This window comes from Lagopus muta, chromosome 20, assembly GCF_023343835.1.
Source record: "Lagopus muta isolate bLagMut1 chromosome 20, bLagMut1 primary, whole genome shotgun sequence".
Taxonomy (NCBI): Eukaryota; Metazoa; Chordata; class Aves; order Galliformes; family Phasianidae; genus Lagopus; species Lagopus muta.
This window is the reverse complement of record NC_064452.1, coordinates 7,041,364-7,063,198: the sequence shown is the minus strand read 5'-3', so window position 1 is coordinate 7,063,198 and position 21,835 is coordinate 7,041,364. Positions and strand designations below refer to the sequence as shown.

General features: G+C 48.3%; 2 protein-coding genes across 12 annotated transcripts; one reads left to right on the top strand and one right to left on the bottom strand.

Annotated features, from left to right (window-relative positions):
- The first annotated feature begins 636 nt into the window (after positions 1–636).
- On the top strand, positions 637–7,008 carry RFC2 (replication factor C subunit 2). Of its 2 annotated transcripts, XM_048966637.1 has the most exons (11): positions 651–882; positions 1,370–1,439; positions 1,869–1,910; positions 2,248–2,354; positions 3,219–3,320; positions 3,927–4,027; positions 4,702–4,859; positions 5,206–5,271; positions 5,763–5,843; positions 6,205–6,318; positions 6,775–7,008. In XM_048966637.1, the coding sequence occupies exons 1-11, from the start codon at positions 758–760 to the stop codon at positions 6,883–6,885; spliced, it is 1,077 nt and encodes a 358-aa protein (XP_048822594.1). In that variant the 5' UTR covers positions 651–757; the 3' UTR covers positions 6,886–7,008. The 2 variants fall into 2 exon arrangements, with proteins under 2 accessions (XP_048822595.1, XP_048822594.1); XM_048966638.1 differs by lacking the exons at positions 6,205–6,318; positions 6,775–7,008 and adding an exon at positions 5,986–6,141 and having other exon boundaries at positions 637–882.
- A 172-nt stretch (positions 7,009–7,180) lies between these two features.
- Positions 7,181–21,814, bottom strand: LAT2 (linker for activation of T cells family member 2). Of its 10 annotated transcripts, none has more exons than XR_007380713.1 (14): positions 19,031–21,266; positions 16,399–16,504; positions 15,793–15,829; positions 14,864–14,907; positions 14,176–14,224; positions 13,865–13,908; positions 13,449–13,487; positions 12,993–13,023; positions 12,724–12,779; positions 12,504–12,563; positions 12,326–12,388; positions 11,935–12,022; positions 9,328–11,135; positions 7,181–8,082 (listed from the first exon to the last, which is right to left on the bottom strand). XR_007380713.1 is itself a non-coding variant. In XM_048966643.1 (14 exons), exons 3-13 carry the CDS (start codon positions 16,484–16,486, stop codon positions 11,937–11,939), a joined length of 597 nt encoding a protein of 198 aa, XP_048822600.1. In that variant the 5' UTR covers positions 16,487–16,504; positions 17,423–17,493; positions 19,031–21,266; the 3' UTR covers positions 7,181–11,135; positions 11,935–11,936. The 10 variants fall into 10 exon arrangements, 9 of the variants coding, with proteins under 9 accessions (XP_048822600.1, XP_048822601.1, XP_048822596.1 ...); XM_048966643.1 differs by adding an exon at positions 17,423–17,493 and having other exon boundaries at positions 7,181–11,135; XM_048966644.1 differs by lacking the exon at positions 19,031–21,266 and adding an exon at positions 21,287–21,814 and having other exon boundaries at positions 7,181–11,135.
- Between the last annotated feature and the right edge of the window lie 21 nt (positions 21,815–21,835).

The window sequence follows — 21,835 nt, the reverse complement described above, 5'->3', positions numbered from 1 at the left end:
AGAACCACTGCGGATACGCGATGAGTCACTGCCTATGCAGAGGTTACAGTGCTTTGGAAGGCTAATCTGCAAACAAACACATATTGTAATTGGTTAGCAGAAATACATCACAGAAATCTGTCATCAGGCACTCTGCATCAATTCTCACAAATAGTCTTTCAACCAGCCCTTATCAGCAGTAATCCTGCATGTACAGTGGGAGAATTAACCCTGGCCAGGAAAATTATATCTTATCCAGAGGCTGGTACTTCCTAAGAGCATAACAACTGTTTAATTTGGCAAGAAATCAAAGCATGACTCGTGTGCTGTACTGACAGGCTTTTATGACCAACAGTGCTGTACGCAGCTGCAATATTTTACTGCCTCACATCGGCTCCTGCTGAACACTGCAGCAAGTTATATCCGAAGGAAAAGAGCAACACAGTCAGCCTGAACGTTAGGACAGCAACGTATTCATGTGGTATTCGCGTTACAAACGTTCTGAACGCTGGGGAAATAAAGCCAATTGCCCTGTCCTTGTACGTCACACGGTTACATCTTGATTTAATTTCCTACTTTAAGGAAGACGAGGTTAACCCACATTTATCTCAGGCTGCATAAAGCCCGCTGACCACTCACAAATCCCCTCTCAAACCCACGGCTCCCCGCAGAGCTCCGCCCTACGGCCTGCCTCCCCCACGCCCCACGAGGCGGGCCCGCAGCGCGGCCGCCCCTCACGGAGGCGGCGGGAAAGCGGGCCGGGCCTGCAGCCGCTGCGATGGAGGACAAGGAAGAAGTGGTGGAGGTCACGGAGGACGAGAAGGCCGGGCCCGCAGCTGCTGAGAAGCCAGCCGACTCGCTGGGGTCCGCCCCTGCTGCCGGCGGCCATTACGAGCTGCCCTGGTAAGATGTAGACCGAACCGCTTCCTCAGGAGAGAGCGCGGGCAGCCGCGCGGAGCTGAGGGAAATGGAGCTGGGGGCGGGAAGAAAGGCCGAGCGGCGCGGCCATTGGTGCGGAGCGCGATGGGGGGCGGGGCTTGGCGTGGTGTAGCCTATGGATAAAGTGGAGGGCGGGGCGTAGAGTGGCCTATGGCGGGAGTGAGTGGGCGGGGCGTGCCGTTGGCGGGAAGGTGGCTATGCGCGCCGCGGGCTGCGCGCGGGGTTCCATCTTTTCCTTTAAGAAAGCGAAAATAAAATAACTTTCAGACAGTTCGTGCTGTGAAATGCTGCTCTTGGCATCCCTGCAGTGTTCGCATCAAAGACACTTCCTGTTATCTTTGTCCCATGTTGTCTTAATGCCCCGTGTAATCTTAATCTCCTTTTCCAGCGGTGTAGGGCACTGATAAAGTTCGGTTAGATGTGCCTCAGTGCTTGGGTTTTATTTCTACAGGGTGGAAAAATACAGACCTCTGAAACTATGTGAAGTAGTTGGAAACGAAGATACAGTGAGCAGGCTGGAGGTGTGTGGCTGCTTGTTTGTTCATGGGTGAGATGAAAAAATGCCACTTTGCATCCATCCCCAGAGCAGAAACAGAACTTCCACATTTCCCTCTCTGAACATTTGGACAAGAAATTTTCTGAATTTCTTTAGAAGTCACAACTCTTAGGACAAATCTGATCAGTATTCCAAATAAATACGCCTTCTGTACTTGGGGTGCTGTGCAAATTGGCCACAGCTTAAATACAGCTTTAAAAGTTGTGTCTTGTAATTTGGGGACTGACCTTTAACTGGAAGAAAGCATGGAAGCAGCAAGATTTAAAAAAAAATAATGAAAGCAGGGGAGAAGAGACATGGCAGCTCTTTCTTAAGGTTAAAATGGAATAGAACTGGAAACTTTGTTCCCTCTGTGTTCTTACACAGGTGTTTTGTTGTTGTTATTCTTTCCTAGGTCTTTGCAAAAGAAGGGAATGTCCCAAATATTATCATTGCGGTGAGTATTGCTGTGGCATTTGGCTGTGTCAGTCCCAGTCCAGAGATCCAGGCATGACCAGTGTAGATTTGCACTGTGGTACCACTGAAAGAGATGGTATGGTTGCAGAGCACTATCTTCAGCAAAAGACACAGCAAGTAAACAACCTTCTGTTACTGAAATACTGAAAACTAACTCGGCTATTGAAGCATGTCTTGTGCTTCTCTGCTGCTGGAGGCAGGATCCTGAGCTCAGGTCACTTCTAGCTGTGACTGCAGCTGATTTTCATGAGTGGGGAGCATTGTAGAGACTACAGGTTAGGAAATGGCTTGGCACTCATCAGCAATTGTACTTCCAGGGTCCCCCTGGAACGGGAAAAACCACCAGCATCCTCTGCTTGGCTCGTGCTCTGCTTGGCCCTGCATTAAAGGATGCTGTTTTGGAGCTGAATGCCTCAAATGACAGGTGAGAAGGAATAAGCCTCATCAAGCTTAATGAAGAAGCAAGTATCCATTTTTATTTTTAGTTGAACTCAGGCCAACTTGATAATATTACAGTAAGGCCCCTACTACTTTAATGTAGTTTTTCCTACTCAAAATTAGGCGATTTTTGGTGTCCAACTAGCACTGTAGATATTATCACTTGATGTTTTATAAACTCGGCAGGAACTGCCATGTAAAAAAATATAAACAGATGGAGTGCAGAATACATAGTAGTACTGTCTTCTCAAATTTACTTCAGAGTTATGTTTCCTGCATCTGTGAAGATCCTCCTAATGAAAAGTGAATGAGTTATTTATAATGAACCCCTTCAGTGCTTAGGGAAAAAAAAGGGGAAGTGATGGAAATTAAGACTGTATGGGCAGTTGGGAATAACTGTAGGATAAGGATCTTAGGTGTGTAGAAGGCACTGACTCTTCTGCAGCAATCAGGCACTAAAGGCTGATTATATTTCCCAAATTCTGTAGCAGACACTGTTTTGAGGACATTTCATAGAGGGTTAGGAATGCAGTAGTTTATACCAGCCTTTTTAGTTCCATAGCTCTTCCACAAATCATGGCATAACATGCATATTCTAAACAGAACAAAAAAGTAAAATCCTTTATTTTTAAAAGTAAGTCTTTGCTGGGACTGTTTAGGAAGGGATCCATGTTGTGCTAGCACAGCTTCACAATAATTGTCCTGGCACAGCTGACTGCTTACTTTTGAACGGAAATGAACAGTGCAAGAATGGGGAGCACAGGAGCAGTCCAGCCACTGTGGCTGCTGAATGAAAGCCGTTATGGAATTTCACCCGACTGAACATAAATGACTTCAATTGTTGTTCCAGAGGCATTGATGTAGTGAGAAACAAAATCAAAATGTTTGCTCAGCAAAAGGTCACACTTCCAAAAGGTCGGCACAAAATCATCATCCTCGATGAAGCAGACAGGTACACTGTTTTTTTTCTTGACCCCAGCTACTATGTGAAATGTTTTCTATCTGTCCTGCTGTCTTGGACGGTATGCGATGTTTTGAGCAGGCTACCAAAAAAGATTTGAGAGGAAATAAATGTGTATTAAACAGTACTCTTACAAGATTCCTCACACTAAGTTGTGATCATGGATTCAAAGGAAATGCTCAATATTGGGGTGAAGCACTTTGGGATTTAGCTCAGTGTAATCTTACCATCTTCCAGTTCACTGGCTGTTTTTCTCTGAAAAGAATCTAGCTTACATGGACACTTAATTTCACTGGATAAAAACAGGACACTCTTCTCCTCCTGCATATAAATAGTAGTATTCTTAGCAGTACTCTTAAGTTTGATTTGATTTTACATGTTAACTTTATGGAGGTCTCAATAACTGGCTGAGGTTATGACTGGTGACTGGTTCATGAGCCTGCCAAAGTCTGAGGCTTGCCAATCAAAAATACCAGGTAATTTACAAAGCACTGTCCGATATCAGTAAACTCTAAAGCTGGTATAAAAAATAGTCACCAGGCTGCAGCTTTAAGTCAGTGAAGGGTAAAATCTGTCCTAACTCCTTTTCTTCTTCAGCATGACAGATGGAGCACAGCAAGCATTGAGAAGAACAATGGAAATCTATTCCAAAACAACGCGCTTCGCACTCGCGTGCAATGCCTCTGATAAAATCATAGGTAAAGCTCTGTTAGCGCCTGGGTGTTCTGGTCACATGCTCCCCATGCTGCTGGGTAACCTCCAAAGTAGTCCTCAGAACCACTTGGAGCCTGCTTACTGCAAGAAGCCACGGCACTTCAGGAAAATCAAGCCACCAAAACATCTCATGCTTTGTAAAACAGCTAATGAAGAGCACGTTTGCATAGCTGATGAACCTTCCAAACAGCTGTTTTTCATGAAAAGTGCTGTGCGTGACTGCAGAGCGGATTTCTTCAGGCTTAATCACCATCCAGCTCTGCTACAGCTTAGATTTTTGGTGTATTGTTTACTAGACGTTGAGCCCCTTTTGTTGTCCTGCTTTCTGAAGCACAATCTTGAAGTTTGCCTGTAGGTGAACACACTGTAGAGCTTCAATCTGTTCTTGTTTAGCAGTTAAAGTAGGATAAACATCTACATTCCAGGAAAACCAGGAGAACAAAAGAAATCGTCCTTGATAGATGTAACACACTTGGGTTCAAATGAAGGACTGTGGTGCTTAAGCAGATGCTGTATTTGCTCTGCTTTACGTGTTCTTAAAGTGACAAATCAAGAGTGGTTAAGCTTGGAAAAGGACATTTTTTCTTCCCAAATGAAATGTTTTTATGTTTGTTGTTAAGAAAAGAAGGAAATGCTAATTATGCATCTCTGTCCTCAGAGCCTATTCAGTCTCGGTGTGCAGTGCTGCGTTACACCAAACTGACAGATTCACAGATCCTTGCCAGGCTACTGAAAATTGTTGAAAAAGAGGATGTACCATATACAGATGATGGATTAGAAGCCATTATCTTCACAGCTCAAGGAGATATGAGACAGGTAAAAGAGGGAAGGCAGGGAAACAAAGCCTTCTGTTCAAACAACTTTGAGTTGTGGCTCTCAAAGATTCATCTCTGGGGATATAAAGCAAAGGGGAAGTGACGTACAGCACAAGAATAACTAAACTGCTTGGTTTTGCAAGGTTTTAAAGCTCCTTAAAAGGGAATTGGTGGAAATCAGATACTGAATTTGTTGAGGAAAACAGTCTGCATGCATTTAGTCTGCTGCCTACTTGAAAACTGCATATTTGGTGTCATTTCCCAAGAAGTGTATTTCATCCTGAGGGGTGCAGTCAGAAGCAGAGCACTTCACAAAATAACTGAAGTCTTTCTTTTCCTTTTTGCAGGCCTTAAACAACTTACAGTCCACATATTCTGGATTCGGTTTTATAAACAGTGAAAACGTCTTTAAGGTCAGTAGTGCTGTGAAACAGTGCAGGTAAAAGTCCAACACTGTAACTGTGTGAGACCTGTCTTCAGATATACATGACTCTGATTGTGCTTTACCCCTTTGCAGACACTGATAGATGTAGCAGTGATGGCAATAATCAAAGAAGTGTGCCTGGCTTTTGAAAGGCAGGAAGTGCTTGCAGTCCCTAACAGCATGTCTAAGACTTTCTGCCTTTCCTGCTCTTTCAAAGCACGTGAATCATGTAACTGCTGGGAAATTGCACACTGGTAACTTTTGAGTCTGTTACTTGAGTGCTCTCATGCAGTGCTATCGAGTCTACCACAGTAGGATTGTTATGTTATCAGAAGTGTCATACAGCTTAAAATGTAATTAATCTGTATTGTAAGACATTCTGATTCAATATTTGAACCGTATAAAAGCTCGGTGAGAACACTTGGGAGCTCAATTATGGGATGTTCTAGTATTTTGAAGTGTAATATTTGTTTGATACAGGTATGTGACGAGCCTCACCCTCTGCTTGTGAAAGAAATGATACAACACTGCATAAATGCAAATATTGATGAAGCATACAAGGTGGGTTTTGTGTGTTCTGTGTGCAGACACACCTTTCCTCTGCAGAATGTCTGATTTGAAGAATTCAGTGTGCACTGCTTGCTCTTTATGAAAAGGGCAAAACCATGCATCTGAATTGCTGAGTGAAATCTCTTCTTTACAGGAGTTTGTTCAGATGAATAACCCATCAAGCAAAAAAAACCACCCAAAAACAACAACCCAAGCAGTAATGAAATCACTCACTAAACAGAATCAGTGTTAAATTGTTTGATAAACAGCACGAGTAGTTCCACCAGTTGCACGTGCCTGCCTCAAAAATGAACGTGCTTGACTCAAAGGATCGGTTTTGCAGATAAATGTGGGATTGTTCTTGCCTGCACAGATCCTTGCCCACCTGTGGAGACTTGGATACTCTCCAGAAGACGTGATTGGCAACATCTTCCGTGTGTGTAAAACCTTTCAAATGCCAGAATATCTGAAGCTGGAATTTATCAAGGTTAGTATCAAACTGCTTACTTGTGGGGTCTTTTTGTCTGTTACAGAAAGAGGATGGGATTTTTATCGCAGGGCAAGCTCAGAGTTTTCTGCCTGCTGTTTGTTAGTGTAAAAAAACCGTATTTGTTATTACTGTTTTCTTTCTTACCCTGCATTATTAGTTTGTGAATAAGAGCAGTCACTTGACATTCAAAGTCTAACACCCCACAGAAGTGCCAGGTGTCACTTCAGTGACCAACTTACAAAGAAAATGGCGAAATGAAAGTTCAATTAAGAAAAAAATACCTCGTTCTAATTAGTCTAGTGAGAATGCAAGAAAACCACAAATGGTTTTCTTAAGTTCAAGCAAGTCTGAAGATGGTTTCTTAGGAGTGAGGGATATAGTGGAGCATCATCAGTCAGACCGTATGCAAACTGCAGGACAAAACAGAAGGTTTGGCATTGTTTTTCTCTCCAGGAAATTGGCTACACGCATATGAAGATAGCAGAAGGTGTGAACTCACTGCTACAAATGGCTGGACTGCTTGCCAGGCTGTGTCAGAAGACTGCAGCTCCTGCAGCAAGTTAGAAACCTGGCTGAGCTGAAACCTGTGTTCTGGAAGGCGAAGGCCTGGTGTGTGAGGTCAGCAGCTGTGTTTGTCCTGAATTCTGTCAGTCTGTTTTTGCTAAATCCCAGAACCAGGTTCTATCATCAAATTAACTTGCTTTTTTTTTTTTTATTTAGACAAATAAAGCTTTAAAATCTACTTTAACTCAAGCACTCTTGTACCTGTTGTGTGATTTGGGCAGAGGAGAGGGCTGACAGCTCAGGAGGGAGGAGCAATGGCATCTATTACACTCAACAAAACTGCCTACGGCAACGATACCAAGACTTAACAGCAGGAGAGACAAAATTTTAATCCCTTTGTTAATGATTACACCTCCTGACTAATCATGAGAGGTGGCCTCACTGAAGCCAAGAAGGAAAAGTTTTTGCACAGAAAGAGACCTTAATGAGGTTACAATTAAGGCATGTTGTGCAGGCGCCGTTCAGGGTGTTATTTTTGTGTGATGGTAAGGAAGATATTTCACCAAACAAGTACAGAACAGTACACATTTCTTAATGCTGATTGTTTAGGACTTGTTTAGGATTAATTATTTAGGATTGACAGCTAATTATTACAGATACTACGTCCATAATATTTAAAAAACATGTAAGTTCAGAGGTGCTCTGCATTTGCATTCCATTCTCTTTTCTCCATTGTCCAGATTAAGTAATGTCATTTTACTGTAGTTTCAATAAAAAAAGCTACAGCATCATGGTTTCCTCTCTGCCTGGTTTTGGAAACCACCTTGTGAGCTCAGAGGAGCAATAAAGTGTGAAATGCAGAGTGAAAACAAATATAAATTTAATGTGACCACCTCTATATCTGGTGTCAGATATGCATCTCTAAGCAGAGCTGTCTTGAAGTACCTAAATACATTCTGGTTATAGCAGTGGAACAAAGCACAGTAGAGATACAACTCTCTGGTACCTGCCCTTCACTCCACCCCTCCTGTTGAAGATTACCACCCCCAGCATCCCGTTGCCCACACCATGTTGTTTCAGTGCCAAGCTGATCTTTACTTGCAGTATCAGCCCAGAGGCTGGCCCTTGTGCTGAAGCCACAGCTGGTTACACCCTTCATTTCTCTGGTTCAGCCCCAGGGGCGATGAGTTTTAGCAGCAAAGACGTAGCATTCTAAATTGCACCCTCAAGACTTTCTGCAGCTCCTCTGGCAGAGCTCTAAGACAAAGGAAATGAAGATGATTGTCAGTTAAAGCACAGACACTTCGGAGTTGGCTCCTGAATGGAATAAGGGAAACAGTTCTTATGGATACAACACTCACAAGTACATTCTCCTTTCACTAGGTATTAATCAAACTGTGGTAAGTTTGATTTGCTGACAGTGATTTGTCACTGCTAGCACAAATACTGTTAAATATGTGACTTACAGTGTTGTATTACAGACACAGCATCACAGCTTTTGTCCACAAGAGCTTAAATAAAGCACGCTATTTAGACAGTAGGCTAATATTCCCTTGTCTAAGCAGTTTGCTCTGGTGGTGCCAGCGCAGGAGTGACAAACTCAGAGGATCACAGGTGCTGTTTCTGTCTGGTGAGCAGCTTTCTTTTCAGCACATTCGCTCGGTGCCTTTCAGCTCCACTTTGGAGCCAGTTCACTTACAAATTGATACTCCACAGCACTGGGGGGATTTAGTTATACTCACCTTCACTTAGAAGAGGAACGGTGTCAGAGAGGCCATCAGCCTCCTGTGCCAAATGTGATTGCTCCCTGTGAGTGCAGAGCTGCTGCTTTCTGGTAGCTAGGTAAAGCTTCCCAGCTCCATTAGCCATAGTGGCTGGGCCAAAACTACATTTCTAATGTGTCTTCTAACATTGAAACCAGGAAGAAAATGGCTCACTTGGCTGTCTCCCTGATGTGAGGAAAAAGAGCTACGTGTACCCAAGGGAGATGTCAGCGCCCTTTGAATTACTGTCAGGCAACACAACGATCTGACAGTTTGGGTTTAGCACCAGAAATCCTTACATACCTGAAAATGAGTTCTGAAAGGACAGTTAATCAGTGAACACGTGTGTGTACTCACCTGCTGCTAAGAGAAAGCTCACGTTTCAGAACAAGACTAAAAACATCGACGAAGTTTCCCTCAGCAGTGCCTGGATATCTTCCAGCACAATGAGATCACTGGCTGAAAAGCACTTCAGGAGCTTTACAACCCTAAGGAAGGATTTGCTGCTCTCTGCAGCTGGCTGCTCTGGAGATTGGAAGGAGGGCAATTTGCTCGGACTCCCACAAAGGTGAGGGAATGTACACCAAATCTATTGCTCTGCCTGCTGACACTCGGCAGCTTTCAGATTCTGGCAATGAAGGAACCTCATTGCAGGAAAATGTAATTCCTCTAATCCCCCTCCCTGCTTAGCAAGGCGAGCAGTAAATCTTGCATTTTAATCTTTTGGCAGCACACTCACCTATTGGATAGAACATCCCAGGAGGTCTTTGAATCTACCACTGCATGCCAAGAATCTTTTAACTGCTGCTAATCACATCCCAAGCATTCAATGTCTCCCTCTGGGAATGAGATGAACCACAAGTGGGTGCAGCATCCTGGCACATCACTGAGAACGCAGCTCACCCTTTTCCTCTAGCAGATCCTGAAAAATCTGTGGTCTGCAGCAATTGGTGAAACATGAGAGCTTCTTCAGAGAAGACACCAGCAATGGCAATTTCATGGGCCAGGTGCTCTGTTTCAGTAGCAAAGGCATCTCCTCATTTCCTTGGCTGTCCATGAGCCTGTGCGGAGCCAGCATGTCTGCTCCATGAGGCTGTGTCCCCTACTTGTGCAGTTTCAGCATTTAAACATCAGAAACCAGAGCGTGAGCAAAAGCTGAAGGGAAAGGTTGGGGCAGGCAGAAAGGCAGGCTGCTATAGCTGCACAGGCACATCGTGCACTGCATCCTCTGTCCCTAGAGTCCCATGGGAGCAGGAATGCATGCATTTGTAGCAGCTACAAGTACATTTCCCAAGCCAAACACCAAACCACCTGCTGCTGCAGCTACACTGAGAGTGGCCCCACACTCACAGCAATTCTGCTGAAAATAGAGCTGAGCACGAACAGCAGGAAGCACCTGACATCCTCTTCTCCCACTCCAGGGCTCTCACCCTTACCTCCACTTCTCTGCACATTCTGACCAGCCCCAGAGATGTGTGCTGTGGGCTGTGTCCCTTCTTGAAGCGCAGTTCTGAGACGGTTCTGAGGAATAAAGCTGCATGGAGCAATGTTTTCTCCCAGCAGGATCCCATACATCACCCTGGGTCACTTCTACACATGCTATCAAGTCAGCCTGTGTCATTCGATCAGAGAAACAGCACCCACATTGCAGCAAACCACTATAGAAAAACCTGGATTTTCTTTGAGGGCTTTTCAATTTTAATAAATAAGTGCTAAGATGGTGCCAGATCAGTGCACGAGGGCCCAAGAGGTTACATTTCAGGACTGATGTTCCAAATCTCAAACAGTGCTGCAGTTGGTGAGGCTGACAGCGGTGGATCAAACCTCATCAGTCGTTGCAGCGTCTTTGTATCGTTATAAAGCAGATAAGGAAAGACAAGGAGAACTGCCACAGACACTGCGAATTACAAGCTGCATATGAGGGCTTAATCCTCTTTAGTCCTTAGCTTTTGTAACAGTCTGGTATCTCATTGAGCTCCAGAGAAGCACTGCTGCTGTAAAAGCAACCTCTGCCTTGCCAGTTCCTCTCCTGTAGGAAACAGCTTCTGGAGGAGAGCGTAGGAACTAAATCAAAACCTAATCCCTGCCTTTGAATACCGCCGTGCATGAGTCAGCCTGACAAATTAAGTAGTTGGCTGCACTGCAGCTCGGCAATTTAAAGAATCATTTCACGCTTGGCAGGAGACAGCATTGCACAGAGCAGCCATGCTCCCTCCAGCACGCAGGCCTGGAAGGGAGACGGGACCAGGAGTTCACAGCATGTCCATGGGTGCTGCTGCTGGGCAGGCTTTGCTGCTGGGCAGAAATTCCTCTGGTCGCATCCTTGCTGTTGGATGTCAGGGCTTCAAGCAAAGCATCTCTTCTTTTCAATGACACTTGTGTGATCTCAGGCACAATTTGGGGGAAAGATGTGACTGAGGGATGGAAAACGCCTCTTTCCCGATGTACGTTCTGGCTGGGTGGGCTTGTGCAGCTCGGCAAAGGGCTTCTTCAGACTTCATGCAGAACACTTGAAATCAGAGGGGGAAACAGTGAGTCTTGTAGCTCCTGCAAACAGCAGGGAGATAAGCAAAAAGCAGGCAGAACATGCTGCAATTAGCATAGAAATGTAATCCCTGACATTTCTCATGGAAGAGAAGTGGATGCAGGGTTGCTCATAGAAGTGAGTGCTGCAGCCCTATGCATTTTATTTCAAGGGTGACCTGGCCTCCCTCCCTCCAGACGCTGCTCAAAGTTATAACAAGTGCTGCTATGAGGAGAGCGGGGTGGCTGTGCTTTGGATGCTGGGGGCAAACCTGAAATGCTCTGTATGGCTTCAGAAAGATCCCATCAAGGAGCCTGCCCACCACTGGTCAGTGGTGAGCAGCAGGACCTGCTCAGTTTGTGCAGGTAAATCCCAGAGGCTGGAGCTGCACAGGGACAATCCCACTGGCTCCTGCAGGCTTTCAGGGAGCAAAACCATGAGGGGAGTGGGACTGGTCCCATTCCCTCTCCCAGCCAGGCTCTGGTTGGAGCAGGATGACCAGCATGAGTTACATACATACATACACCACAGATGTATGACTGAGCACAGTGTGAAGTCTTCCTGCAGCTCTTTGCAGGTGCTTTAACTTTTGGCTGTCTGCTCAGTGTCGGCAGCCAGCAGCTTGCTGCTGAGAGCAGAGCAAAGCATGCAGCAGGAGCAGGGCTTCAGGGGTCCCCTGCTGAGCTCTGCCTCCGTACTGCAAACCAGAGGGCTTTGGGGCTCTGCCTGCAGTGCGTGGCTCAGAGTTGATCTGAAGTAGTTCTGGGCTACTGCAAGTTCCCCAAGGAGAAAACACAATCCTTGCCTTCCTGCTCCCATTACCTTCACTTTGACAGCAGGACGGCATCTATCGTTGGGTCTGTGTTAACGTAGTCTGGCTCCTCATCCTTGCTCTCTGCATACAGCGTGGCTAACAGGGATGGAAAGCAGCCATCAGCAATGGGGACGGTCTTAAAACACTCCCACCTTACACACTGTGTGACCTGTCACAGCAAATTCACAGATACGTCACCAGCAGTGAGCTGGGCTCTAGAGAGTGCACGGGTGGGATAGCAGCCATCACCGCAGCAACACCCAATGCAGAGATGTGCACACTGCCCTAGATACTTATTGTGGATAAAAACACCTCGAGATGCGGTGATGGCTGCATGGCCCTGAGCACAGTGCAGCACAGCAGCACCCTGCCCACCATGAGCAGCTGCTGAGGACAAACCTTCTGCTTGATGCACCTTCCAGACTTCTATTGCTGCGCTGTTCTCATAGTCTTCTGCATCATCTGCAAGTAAGAAGAGTTTGGATGGGTGATGCTGAACAGTAAATGAGATAAAATTGGGTCTTTGAGGCTAAACCTCATTAAGGCTCACTACAAAACATGACAGCACCACACTTACCCAGCTCAGAGCTGCAAGGATCACTAATGACGACGTTCTGGTAGGAATGTGAGTCCTCATCTTTGGCAGAGAGAAAAGGGGAATGAGGATATGTGAGTGACCCAGGGGAGCCTTGGCACCTGCAGGGCTTTGTGCTTTTGGCAGCTGCCTGCAGGTGAGGCTGTTTGTCCTTTGTGTGCTGTGCTGGCTGCTGGAGAAGGGAGGGCACTGAAGACCTTACCCTTGGGTGGGGAGAAGAACCTGTTGTGGCTGTAGTAACCCAGTGGGATAGGCTCCCTACGGAAGGAAAGCTGTGCTCAGCCTCTGCCACCCAAATGCACCCTGCCCGAGGGAGAGCAGCAGGCTGGGGCAGCAGCTGCATGGCCTCCAGACCCCACAGAGCATCACCCACAGAGGTGATAAGGGCCAACAGTGCCACAGCCCTATGTGGGGTGACACAGGAGCTGTCTTGGTGACAAAGGAGATGGAAAGTGCACCTAGAGCACTTACACGTAGGCAGCATCCCCATGTAGGCAGTCCTCTGCAAACATAAAGGGATTCCCATTAACACACCATACTGCAGCACCAACCCCTGAACACCCCAGTTCTCCTGAGCATAGGCACAGTGGCCAACCCTGCAGGCAGCAAGCCCCAAAGCCAGCAAGGCAGCACTAAGCGGGGCTGGGAGCCCTAGCAGACCAGGACAGGCCCTGCAAAACAGCAGGGAGATTGGGAATTATCCCCTATTTTGAGAAGCAGAGTGCAGTTCTGTGCAGCAATAACTCTTGCTGGGCTGGTGCCAAGCTCCAGGAGGGAGCCAGGGGCTGCTGCAAGCATTCTGTCCCCCCTCCTTGGCTGCTCAGCATAGCCTAAATACAGCAAGTCAGAGCTTGAAAGGCCAGCTCCCATCACAGGGCCATCACAGGGCCATCACGAGCCACCCAGAGCTGCCCACACAGCACATACCTGTCAGGAAGTTCTGGTAGCGGGGCTCAGCACTGCTCTCTGGGACAAAGCACAGGCATGTTAGAGGGCTACGAGGCAGCACAGAGATGGGGAATAGCTGGGGTGGGCTGTAGGTTGCCCACCCCTATTGCTCTAAGTTAGACTGGTGAGCTGCAGCAAAGCAGCCTGCATGTAACACTCAGGATCTCATCAGCTGTCCCTGTGCAGACCACCACAAGCCCCATACACGGCTGCCAACAACCTTTGCACCACCCAACTTTTTTTTACAGCACAGCTCAGGGTGTGGGCACTGAGCCCTTGTTTTTCCCCCCAAACAGTGGGAGCTCCCAGCTACTGGAACAGTTGCAACACCCGCATGTTTTGCAAATGGATTTTGCAACATCACTACGCACGGATCTGCAGCCGCTGATGCTCACCAAAGCCAACGTGACAGGAGGTGCTGAGCTCCTCGGGGGCTTTCCTGAAAGAAAGAGCTTCCTTTGTGGCTGGGGCATGAAGGAAAAGAGAGCTAAAACCTCAGCTCTGACCAAGCATCAGGAAAAGCTCTGCCTGATGGCAACGGGAAACACAGAGCAATGGGAGTGGATGAATTTGGGGTGGGGATGGCCATGCAGCAGTTATCAGTGCAGGGTGTTTTTTGAGCGTGGTGATGGGGAGGGGGGGATTTCTCAGGTTAAGCAAAGTGGGTGCTTCTATAGCTAGGATGTGCCCCGTGCTTTCCACCTACCTTGCCAAGTTTTTGGGTTCCTTGATCCGTTCTGGCCTTTGGGTCACAGCTAGCAGCAAGAACAAAACGAGAGCAGTGAGCACAGAGCATCCAGCACTGTGGGCTCCCCAGCATTGCAAAACATCTTCCAAACTATTCCTCAAATGCAGGGCCAGAACGGGAAACGAGCAGTGAGAAACACACTGTGTGTACGTCAGAGGGATCCACAATCCTAATTGCTGCCTTATTTCCTCTTTTCCCCCAAATTCCCTCAGTCTGGCAGTCTCTGGCACACTCAGCACCAATTGCAAGATGCACTGCTGGGTTGCAAGCTTGGCTCAGCTCAAAACAAAGACTTTTGGGGGCTGTTTTGGGCAGGGCAGGGCAGCCTTGGCAGCTGGGGATGGTGACATTTGCTGCAGACCCCAACAGCACACTGGCCAGGGCAGAAATCAAAAGGTCAGTGTGCAGCAAGCAGGAAGCAGAGAGAGGTGATGGCGGATGAGTCACTGCATCACCCACAGCCCTGCTCCCACAGCATGAGCAGAAGCCTTCCAGAGCCCACACTCACTCTCCCATTGCTTTAGTTGTGTTGCTTTAGTGACTCGTTCTCAAAGAAAGCATGGATTTTGGTGGGAGCAGCCCAGAGGGATCAGAGGTGCCTTTTACGTGGCTTTGGGACCACCCCTCCCCACAGGGTCCTACTCACCAGAGTAGGACCGAATCACCTCAAATCGCTGCGGGCGTTCCAGCCTGGAAGAAACAGAGGCACCACATCAGCTGAATTTGGGCACATAACATGGAAACCAGAGTGAGGGCTGCAGATGGCCCCAGAGGGACCCTGAGGATGCTCTTCCTCACGGCCTCCCTTTGGGTCTCCTCCTGGCCTCCGTGGTCGAGGTGTGCTTGTGGTCCAGGGGCAGAGGGCTGGGCTCAGGGTGACAAACCCTGCCATGACACTTTGTGCACCAAAACATCACATCCACGCAGGACAAAGCGAGTGCTCTGCCATGGTGAGGCCTCACACACTGCCCGTGGCACCACGAGCCCTGTGCTGGGCGACCTGACCTCCTTCATACCACGCTTGCTCCTTGATCAAGGGTTAAAAGCACTTTGTCGTTGCTGTTCATAATATCATTTAAGCTGTGGTTTGTCTGTTAGCGAAGGAAATAAGGGGGTGTGCATGTGTATGGTGGTGTTTCCTTCACTGCTCGTGCTGCAGCTGCAGGGCTCTGCCGCGTGGCCCCACCAGCACTGGGCATTGCTTTGCTCATGGAGCACACGGGATGAGGCAGGGTTGTGCCCTCTCTGCTTTTCCAGACCTTTTTCCAGTGAGTTACTGACTCACGGGCCTCGTGGTCACTGCTTCATTTGGGGTTATTCCTTGTGATGGTGTTCCCCTTTATCGGGATGCATCGCCACGCGCACTGCCAGCAGCACAGCTGGGGTGCAGATGTGTATTTATAAGTGCATTCTGTATATCCTATCATATAGATACATCACAGTGGTACATATATATATATATATGCTATTATTTGACATTATGTCTGCCCTGGCTGAGGCACGCACCAGGTCCAGCTCTGACTTCTGTCTCCCAGACAGATTTTGGGGCACAACACAACAGCAAAGGGAACTTACTGACTCCTCTGGTTGCTGTCCTTTCCTCGCTTTGTAGCTGAAAGAAAAGAGAGGAAAAAAAAAAAAGCTTGATGCAAAAGCGTGATACAGGCATCCGAGACAAGAAAGGGAAGAACAAACTTCTAGTGGGGCCACCAGCCCCATCCTGCGGCTTCTCAGCCACCATAGAATTGTTTGAGTTGGAAGGTGCCCCCAAAGGCCATCTGATCCCACTGCCTGCAGTGCACAGGGACTCCCACAGCCCTGTCAGTGCTCACAGCCCCCCAAGCCTGACCCTGGGGGTGTACAGGGATGGGCACTACCAACTCTCTGGGCAGCTTGCACAGTCCTCGCACCACCCTTACTGGAAGCAACTTCTTCATTATACTCAGTCTCCCCTCTTTTAGCCTGAAACCATTCCCCCTTGTTAAATCACACCAAACCCTACTAAAGATTCTCCTCCTTTCCCCTCCTTTCTTACAGCCCTTTAGATACTGAAAGGCTGCTCTCAGCCCACCCCAGAGCCTCCTCTCCTCCAGCAGCACACCCTGCACAGAGGGAACACCTCCGGAGGAAAGCAGCCACCCATTGCAACCCAGGGTCCCCGTGCCCATGGCAGAGCCTTACCATAGAGCTGGCACCTGACGCAGGCACTCACAGCCACCCCAAGCAGCATCAGCGCAGCGGCTGCCCACAGCAGCTCTGGCTGTGCCATGGCCTGGCCTCATCCAGCCTGGAACACAGTGGTGAAAACTGCTGTCATTTCCACCCGGAACCAGCTCTGCCCTCCTTTCAATGCCGTACACAAACAGCAGTGACCGTATTTTTTGTTCAATAATCACCAAGGCAAAAAAAGCAACCCAAATGTGTATCTGTATTTCCGATAGAAACAGCAGCTGGACTCTGCCCCGCTTTGCACCTTCTCCCTTCACTCATATACAGCAATAAATAACGTTTCCCTGCCCAAGCTGCCAGCCACAGCCATGCACCCTGGCGTCACACAGACCCCAGCCCGAGCACTGGGAGCTTTGTGGCCCCACAGCAGCACTGATGGCCGGGGCACACCGTGCTGCTGTGCTGCTGCTGCTCCGGTAAAAGCAGTTTGGGAGGTGTTTTGGTTTTGGGGGTTGTTCGTTTTCAGCTGTGCAAAGCTGAAAGATGTGGACAGCACTGACCTACTTTGTGCCGCTGTAGGGCATCTCCCTTCCAGATGTGGCTTTATTCCTACAGTCAGGAACAGCAAAAAGGGGTATTTCCCAAATCCCTCGCTGTAATCTGTGTCTGGTGGAGCATCATGCCTCTGCTCCCCACCATAAGCACCACACCAGCCTGATGTACACTAAATGCAAGGCAATTAAAATCTTTTTTTTGTTTGTTACAAAACCTCCTCTCATAAGATACAAGATCTCATTTCTGCTGTACCAGAAACACTTAGTGAACCTCATGAGGTTTGCTGTCATTTCAAAGGCCTAACAGTGCCACGTTTTGCAGCAAGCACTTCAGCATTTGGGTAAAGCAGCTTTAATTCCCCCCCCAAAATCCACATCCCTTAAAAATGTAACTAAAAAAAATAATGAAAATGTGACCCAGATGGGGAAAGCCACACAGTGCAGGTACCCAGCACATGGATGGCAGGGTAAAGGAAACTCACATCTGTGTCAGAAAGGAACTGATGGGAGGCAATGGAGTCCTTTACGACAAGCAGGAGGCACTTATCCACTGCTGCTGGGATAGAAATAAAACATCGGGAAGGCTGAACACACTTTCCTTGGTCTCTGCAGCCCTAAATGAAGGGTTTCACCCAGAGGAGAGTCACCCAGCAGCCGGGCTGTCTGCACCAGCCATAGAGGGAGACCTGGGGTCAGCATGGGGATCGGAGCTCCCACATTTTTAGTTGCTGAAGCAGACAGCACACAGACAGCATCCATCTGCCAGGATGCCCTAGAAGGCAAAAGTATTCCCTCCCTTCCTGAAAGTTAGTTCTGTGGCCTGCGATTCGCAACAAATGGAGGCTCATTCAGGTTGATTGGGTGAGTCACTGGTGCAAAACTCAAAAGAAGAGGAGAGCTAATTTGAAAAGCTTGCTGTATGAAAGGTAGCACATGGGCTTGGTGAACAGATGCAATATGCCGCTTGACTCAGTCTCTAGCATTTCTAAGAAAAGAAACACAGCTTTCTGTCTGCCTCCGTTGCACAGATTTCCAACAGAAGCCGTTTAGAAATGGAAATCTCCGACCAAAGGGAGCTCCTGTGGTGGGGAGCACAGCAGTGACAGTGCTGAGCCTTCAGACAAGCTCTGAAGAGGCCCCATCTCCTACCAGGTTTGACGCCAGCTTAATTTATCTCAGGAAAGCTGCTGTGGTATAGATACAGCCTGCTTCTGTGCAGCTATTCAAGCAGAACGTGCTTTGTTTTACACCAGAAGACGCAGCTCAGTAGAACATGGGACAAAAGGGACAACTGGAATCCACACATGAGCTCCCAGAGATGAGCATTTTGGACAATTCGGTTGCACAAACGTCTCAGCTGGAAAACAGAGCACAAAATCCTGATCACAACACGAGGATGTATTCCATGGAAATACCCTGTAACTGCTCCCAGCTTCCCTTGTCTTGGGCAGCATTGAAGCCACGCGCTGCTCTTCCCCATGGGGGGATGCCAGAATAGGAACTTAGGATATAAGCAACTTGTATGCAGGTAGGTGCTCCTGTGTCATAAGTAACCTCATCTACTCCAAAGCTCCAATGAGCTCCAATGAACATGAGCCAATACCACACAAGATTATCCCATAATTACCCCCAGTTTTGCTGCCTGTAGCACCCTGAACATCGATCACAGGAGAAAATCAATGCAATGACACGGCTCTTCTTTCTCACTCAGACCTGTGACCCCAAACACAGTAAAGTAAGAAGCTCACGTGTTCATAAGAAGCCATTAAGTTCCAAACCAGAAGGAAAACCCAATGGGAGCAGCCAAAGATGGGGTTTTGGAATGGAAAGTATAGCAGTCCCAGAGCCAAAAGCGGGGGTGAGGGCAGCTCAGCACAGAAGGAACCCAAAATACCTCGATTTATGAGAAGAAAATGCAGAAAGAGCGTAATTAAAAATAATATTAAAAAAAAGCCGTGCTGCCACGGGGAGATGGGGTCAGGAGATACTGAAAATAACGCTGTAGGACAGACAAGCCAGACTGCAGTCTCAGCTTTGCTTCCAGAGGGGTCTCAGTGCTGCTGAGGGGGCGCATTTGGTAATTTCCATACCTTGAAGCTCAGCAGACGATGGATGTGAGCAGCAGCAGCAGAGCAGCATCCAGCACAGAGCTCTTCGGGAAGAGTTTGCAGGGATGACCTCGAACGCTCATCAAAGCAGCCACCCAGATCCAGTCTGGGATCTATGAGCTCACCGCCACGGGGAGGGGGAAAACCGGCCCGTCCCCAGGCCTCTGCAGGACCCCACGCGGCGCTCAGCCCGGCCCACCTTACCACAGCCGGCCGGCCCCTTCTGTCCCATCTCCTCGTGTGGGTGCTGGAGGTGGCTCCTCCGGGGATCGTTAGCCAGCTGCTGGTTTCCTGCCCCCATCTGAATCATTAACCCCAACATCCGCCGGTCAGCCCCGCTCCGGTTCGCACGAGCTCAGCTCCCGCAGAAGCAGAAGCGGTTCGTTTTTATGGGCTGCAGGCAGAGGAAGAGGCTCCGATAGCAAAGATTGCGCAGCAACAGCCGTGCAAAGAGCCATCGAGGGCCACGTTGGGCTGATGCCCCCCACACGTCCCACGCCAGCAAAGCAAAGCGCTTTGGGATCGCTGCTGTTGTGCTGGATGTCAATGGGAGCAGGAGGGAGGCAGAGCCTCAGAAAGGGCAGCGAGGAGATGGAAATGAGAGCCAACCAAGAGCCACTGCCATCCAACGCTGTAGGAACAAACCCATGTGTATTGCACAGGGCAGTGTGCAAACAGCTGGCACTATTCCATCGCACTCCTACAGAAACAAAAGCCAACCTGAAGCAGTAGCTTGTGATCTTTTACTTCCGTTTTTTTTTTTCTTTTTTCCCACTTGAAACTAATAAGGAGGGCTTATGAATGAGATTCATAGATAACTCTGCTGGCTCCAAGCCCCGTCTCAGCACAGGAGATGTGTATCCTGCTCTAAGAATAGGACACACAGCAGCCCTGTTATTTATAGCCACCAGAGAGCAACAGCCAGCACAGCACACGTCCTACAACTGCTAACAGAACAGAGCAGCTGCACCAGGCCCTCCACACACACAGATGATTCAGTACAGGGAAATGTTGTTGTACTGAGGTTAGCTGGCATGATGCTGCAACCTGTGAGCTGCATCCAGCTGGCTCCTACCCGGATGGTAACTCTTCTATCACGAGAATGATAAAATAATCATCTGTTTTGTAAATCATCCGTATCTGCACGTCTGGGATGCGAAACTTTGTTATCAGGCTTTCAGAGGAAACCTTGCCTTGTCAAGATAGCTGGCTGCTGCACCAGTCTGCGCAGTGATGTTTGCACTTCATTCTGATTCACGACAGAGGTGCAAAAATAATTGCGTGCGCCATCCAGAACAGCTCCCAGAAGAAATCCAGGCATGGAGAGCTCTCCAGAACCAGCACCGAAGCAGAGAGCAGGAGAGCAAGGCCCAGCCTTGGATCATCTGTTCGGCTTACGGCTGTGCAAGGGGTGCGATGTGATGGGAACTGCGCTTCTGCCTGCCAGTGCAGCTGCCACACAGCGGGCATTTCCAGCAGAGCCCTCCGCTATGAGGCAGCTTACAAGGTGTTTGCAAGCAGCTTTTTCTCTGTTTGAACATAAGCTGACAATAAGCATAAAAAAAACCATTGCTTATAGCAGAAACATTGCTCTGAACATGCTGGAGGCGATTACAGTTCCTCCTTTGCAGATCAGAAGTTTTATTAGGAACAGTCGATGCTAAAAACATCCTGTTTACCCACTTACCGCCCCCTGACCTGTCTCACTTCAGAGCTGACTGCCTCACTGCGGACATCCCCAAATTACCACTGGCTGCAGCAAAGGCCCTGTGTTAGGCATGGAATGACTGCTCAGCTGCAGTAGAGCGGATGGAAGCTGCCCCGTGCCCAAAGAGCAGCACTAAGGACAGCAAAGCAACGATTCAAAGCAGCAGCGTCATCCCAGCCTCATTACAGCAGCTGAGCAGAGGGATGCCCTCCAAAGACATCAGTCCTTTTGCAGTGCTGCTCTCATGCCCATTTCTATGCCCTTCCTGACCTAACACAACCAGCCAGCTTCCATTCCCTTCATCCACTGCAATGAACTACATTAAATACCACACTACAGCTCCATCTTTCTCTGACCTTTTCCAAGGCTTAACCATTTCAGCTTTCCTCTTTCTGTTGTGAGCAAACACTTACCTTCAGTCCACTTCACCAACTCAACCAAACCCTCTTCTTTCTTTTCCTTTTTCATACATAGCTCATCAGCTATAGAAAGACCCTGGGCCCCAGAGGCTCTTAGCCTCCCCAGCTTACCATTCTATTACCCTCAGGGCAGCTGCCAGCAGCTCCAATGAAGGTGGGCTCTGATCACAGACAAGACTGCATCTGCTCCAGCTGATGACTAATACTGAATGGGGAAAGAATGATTGGAAAACAGTGCATGGTCCAAACTTCATTCTGCAGAAACGCCCTGTGCTGCAAATTCTGAGCAAAGTTCTCTCAAAGCTCAATTTTGTGAGCAGAGCTGCCAACATGGTGAGGATCAGCACTGAAATGAAATCCACCTCGCAGGAGGAAGCTCTGGGACCTGAGCAGGCGCGAGCCTCATTCCAACCATGAGTTCAGCCACATTTTCATGGCCGCTTTAATGAAATCCACAACTCGGTGGAAGTTTTCCGTCCTGCTAAAGCAGCGCGAGCACATTTTTGTGAAGGACAAGAAACAGCTTTCCTCTGAGCTGCGATCGTAGGAGCGTTTCCTTTGCTAAAGGGGAAGTGCCGCCTCCCACCGCGCCCCAGCTGCACGCCCCACTGCAAATCCGATCTCACCGCGCTGAAAGCGAAAGCAGCCCTTCGACAGCCA

What these genes read in the sequence shown, in the direction of transcription:
- RFC2 (XM_048966637.1), top strand. Translation starts at nt 758, where the DNA reads ATGGAGGACAAGGAAGAAGTGGTGGAGGTCACGGAGGACGAGAAGGCC. An exon ending in TGCCTCTGATAAAATCATAG is followed by an intron (nt 4,028 to 4,701) that starts GTAAAGCTCTGT and finishes CTCTGTCCTCAG; the next exon opens with AGCCTATTCAGTCTCGGTGT. An exon ending in CTCAAGGAGATATGAGACAG is followed by an intron (nt 4,860 to 5,205) that starts GTAAAAGAGGGA and finishes TCCTTTTTGCAG; the next exon opens with GCCTTAAACAACTTACAGTC.
- LAT2 (XM_048966644.1), bottom strand. Translation starts at nt 16,486, where the DNA reads ATGGCACAGCCAGAGCTGCTGTGGGCAGCCGCTGCGCTGATGCTGCTT. An exon ending in GACAGCAACCAGAGGAGTCA is followed by an intron (nt 14,908 to 15,792) that starts GTAAGTTCCCTT and finishes TGTTTCTTCCAG; the next exon opens with GCTGGAACGCCCGCAGCGAT. An exon ending in GTTCTTCTCCCCACCCAAGG is followed by an intron (nt 12,564 to 12,723) that starts GTAAGGTCTTCA and finishes TCTCTGCCAAAG; the next exon opens with ATGAGGACTCACATTCCTAC.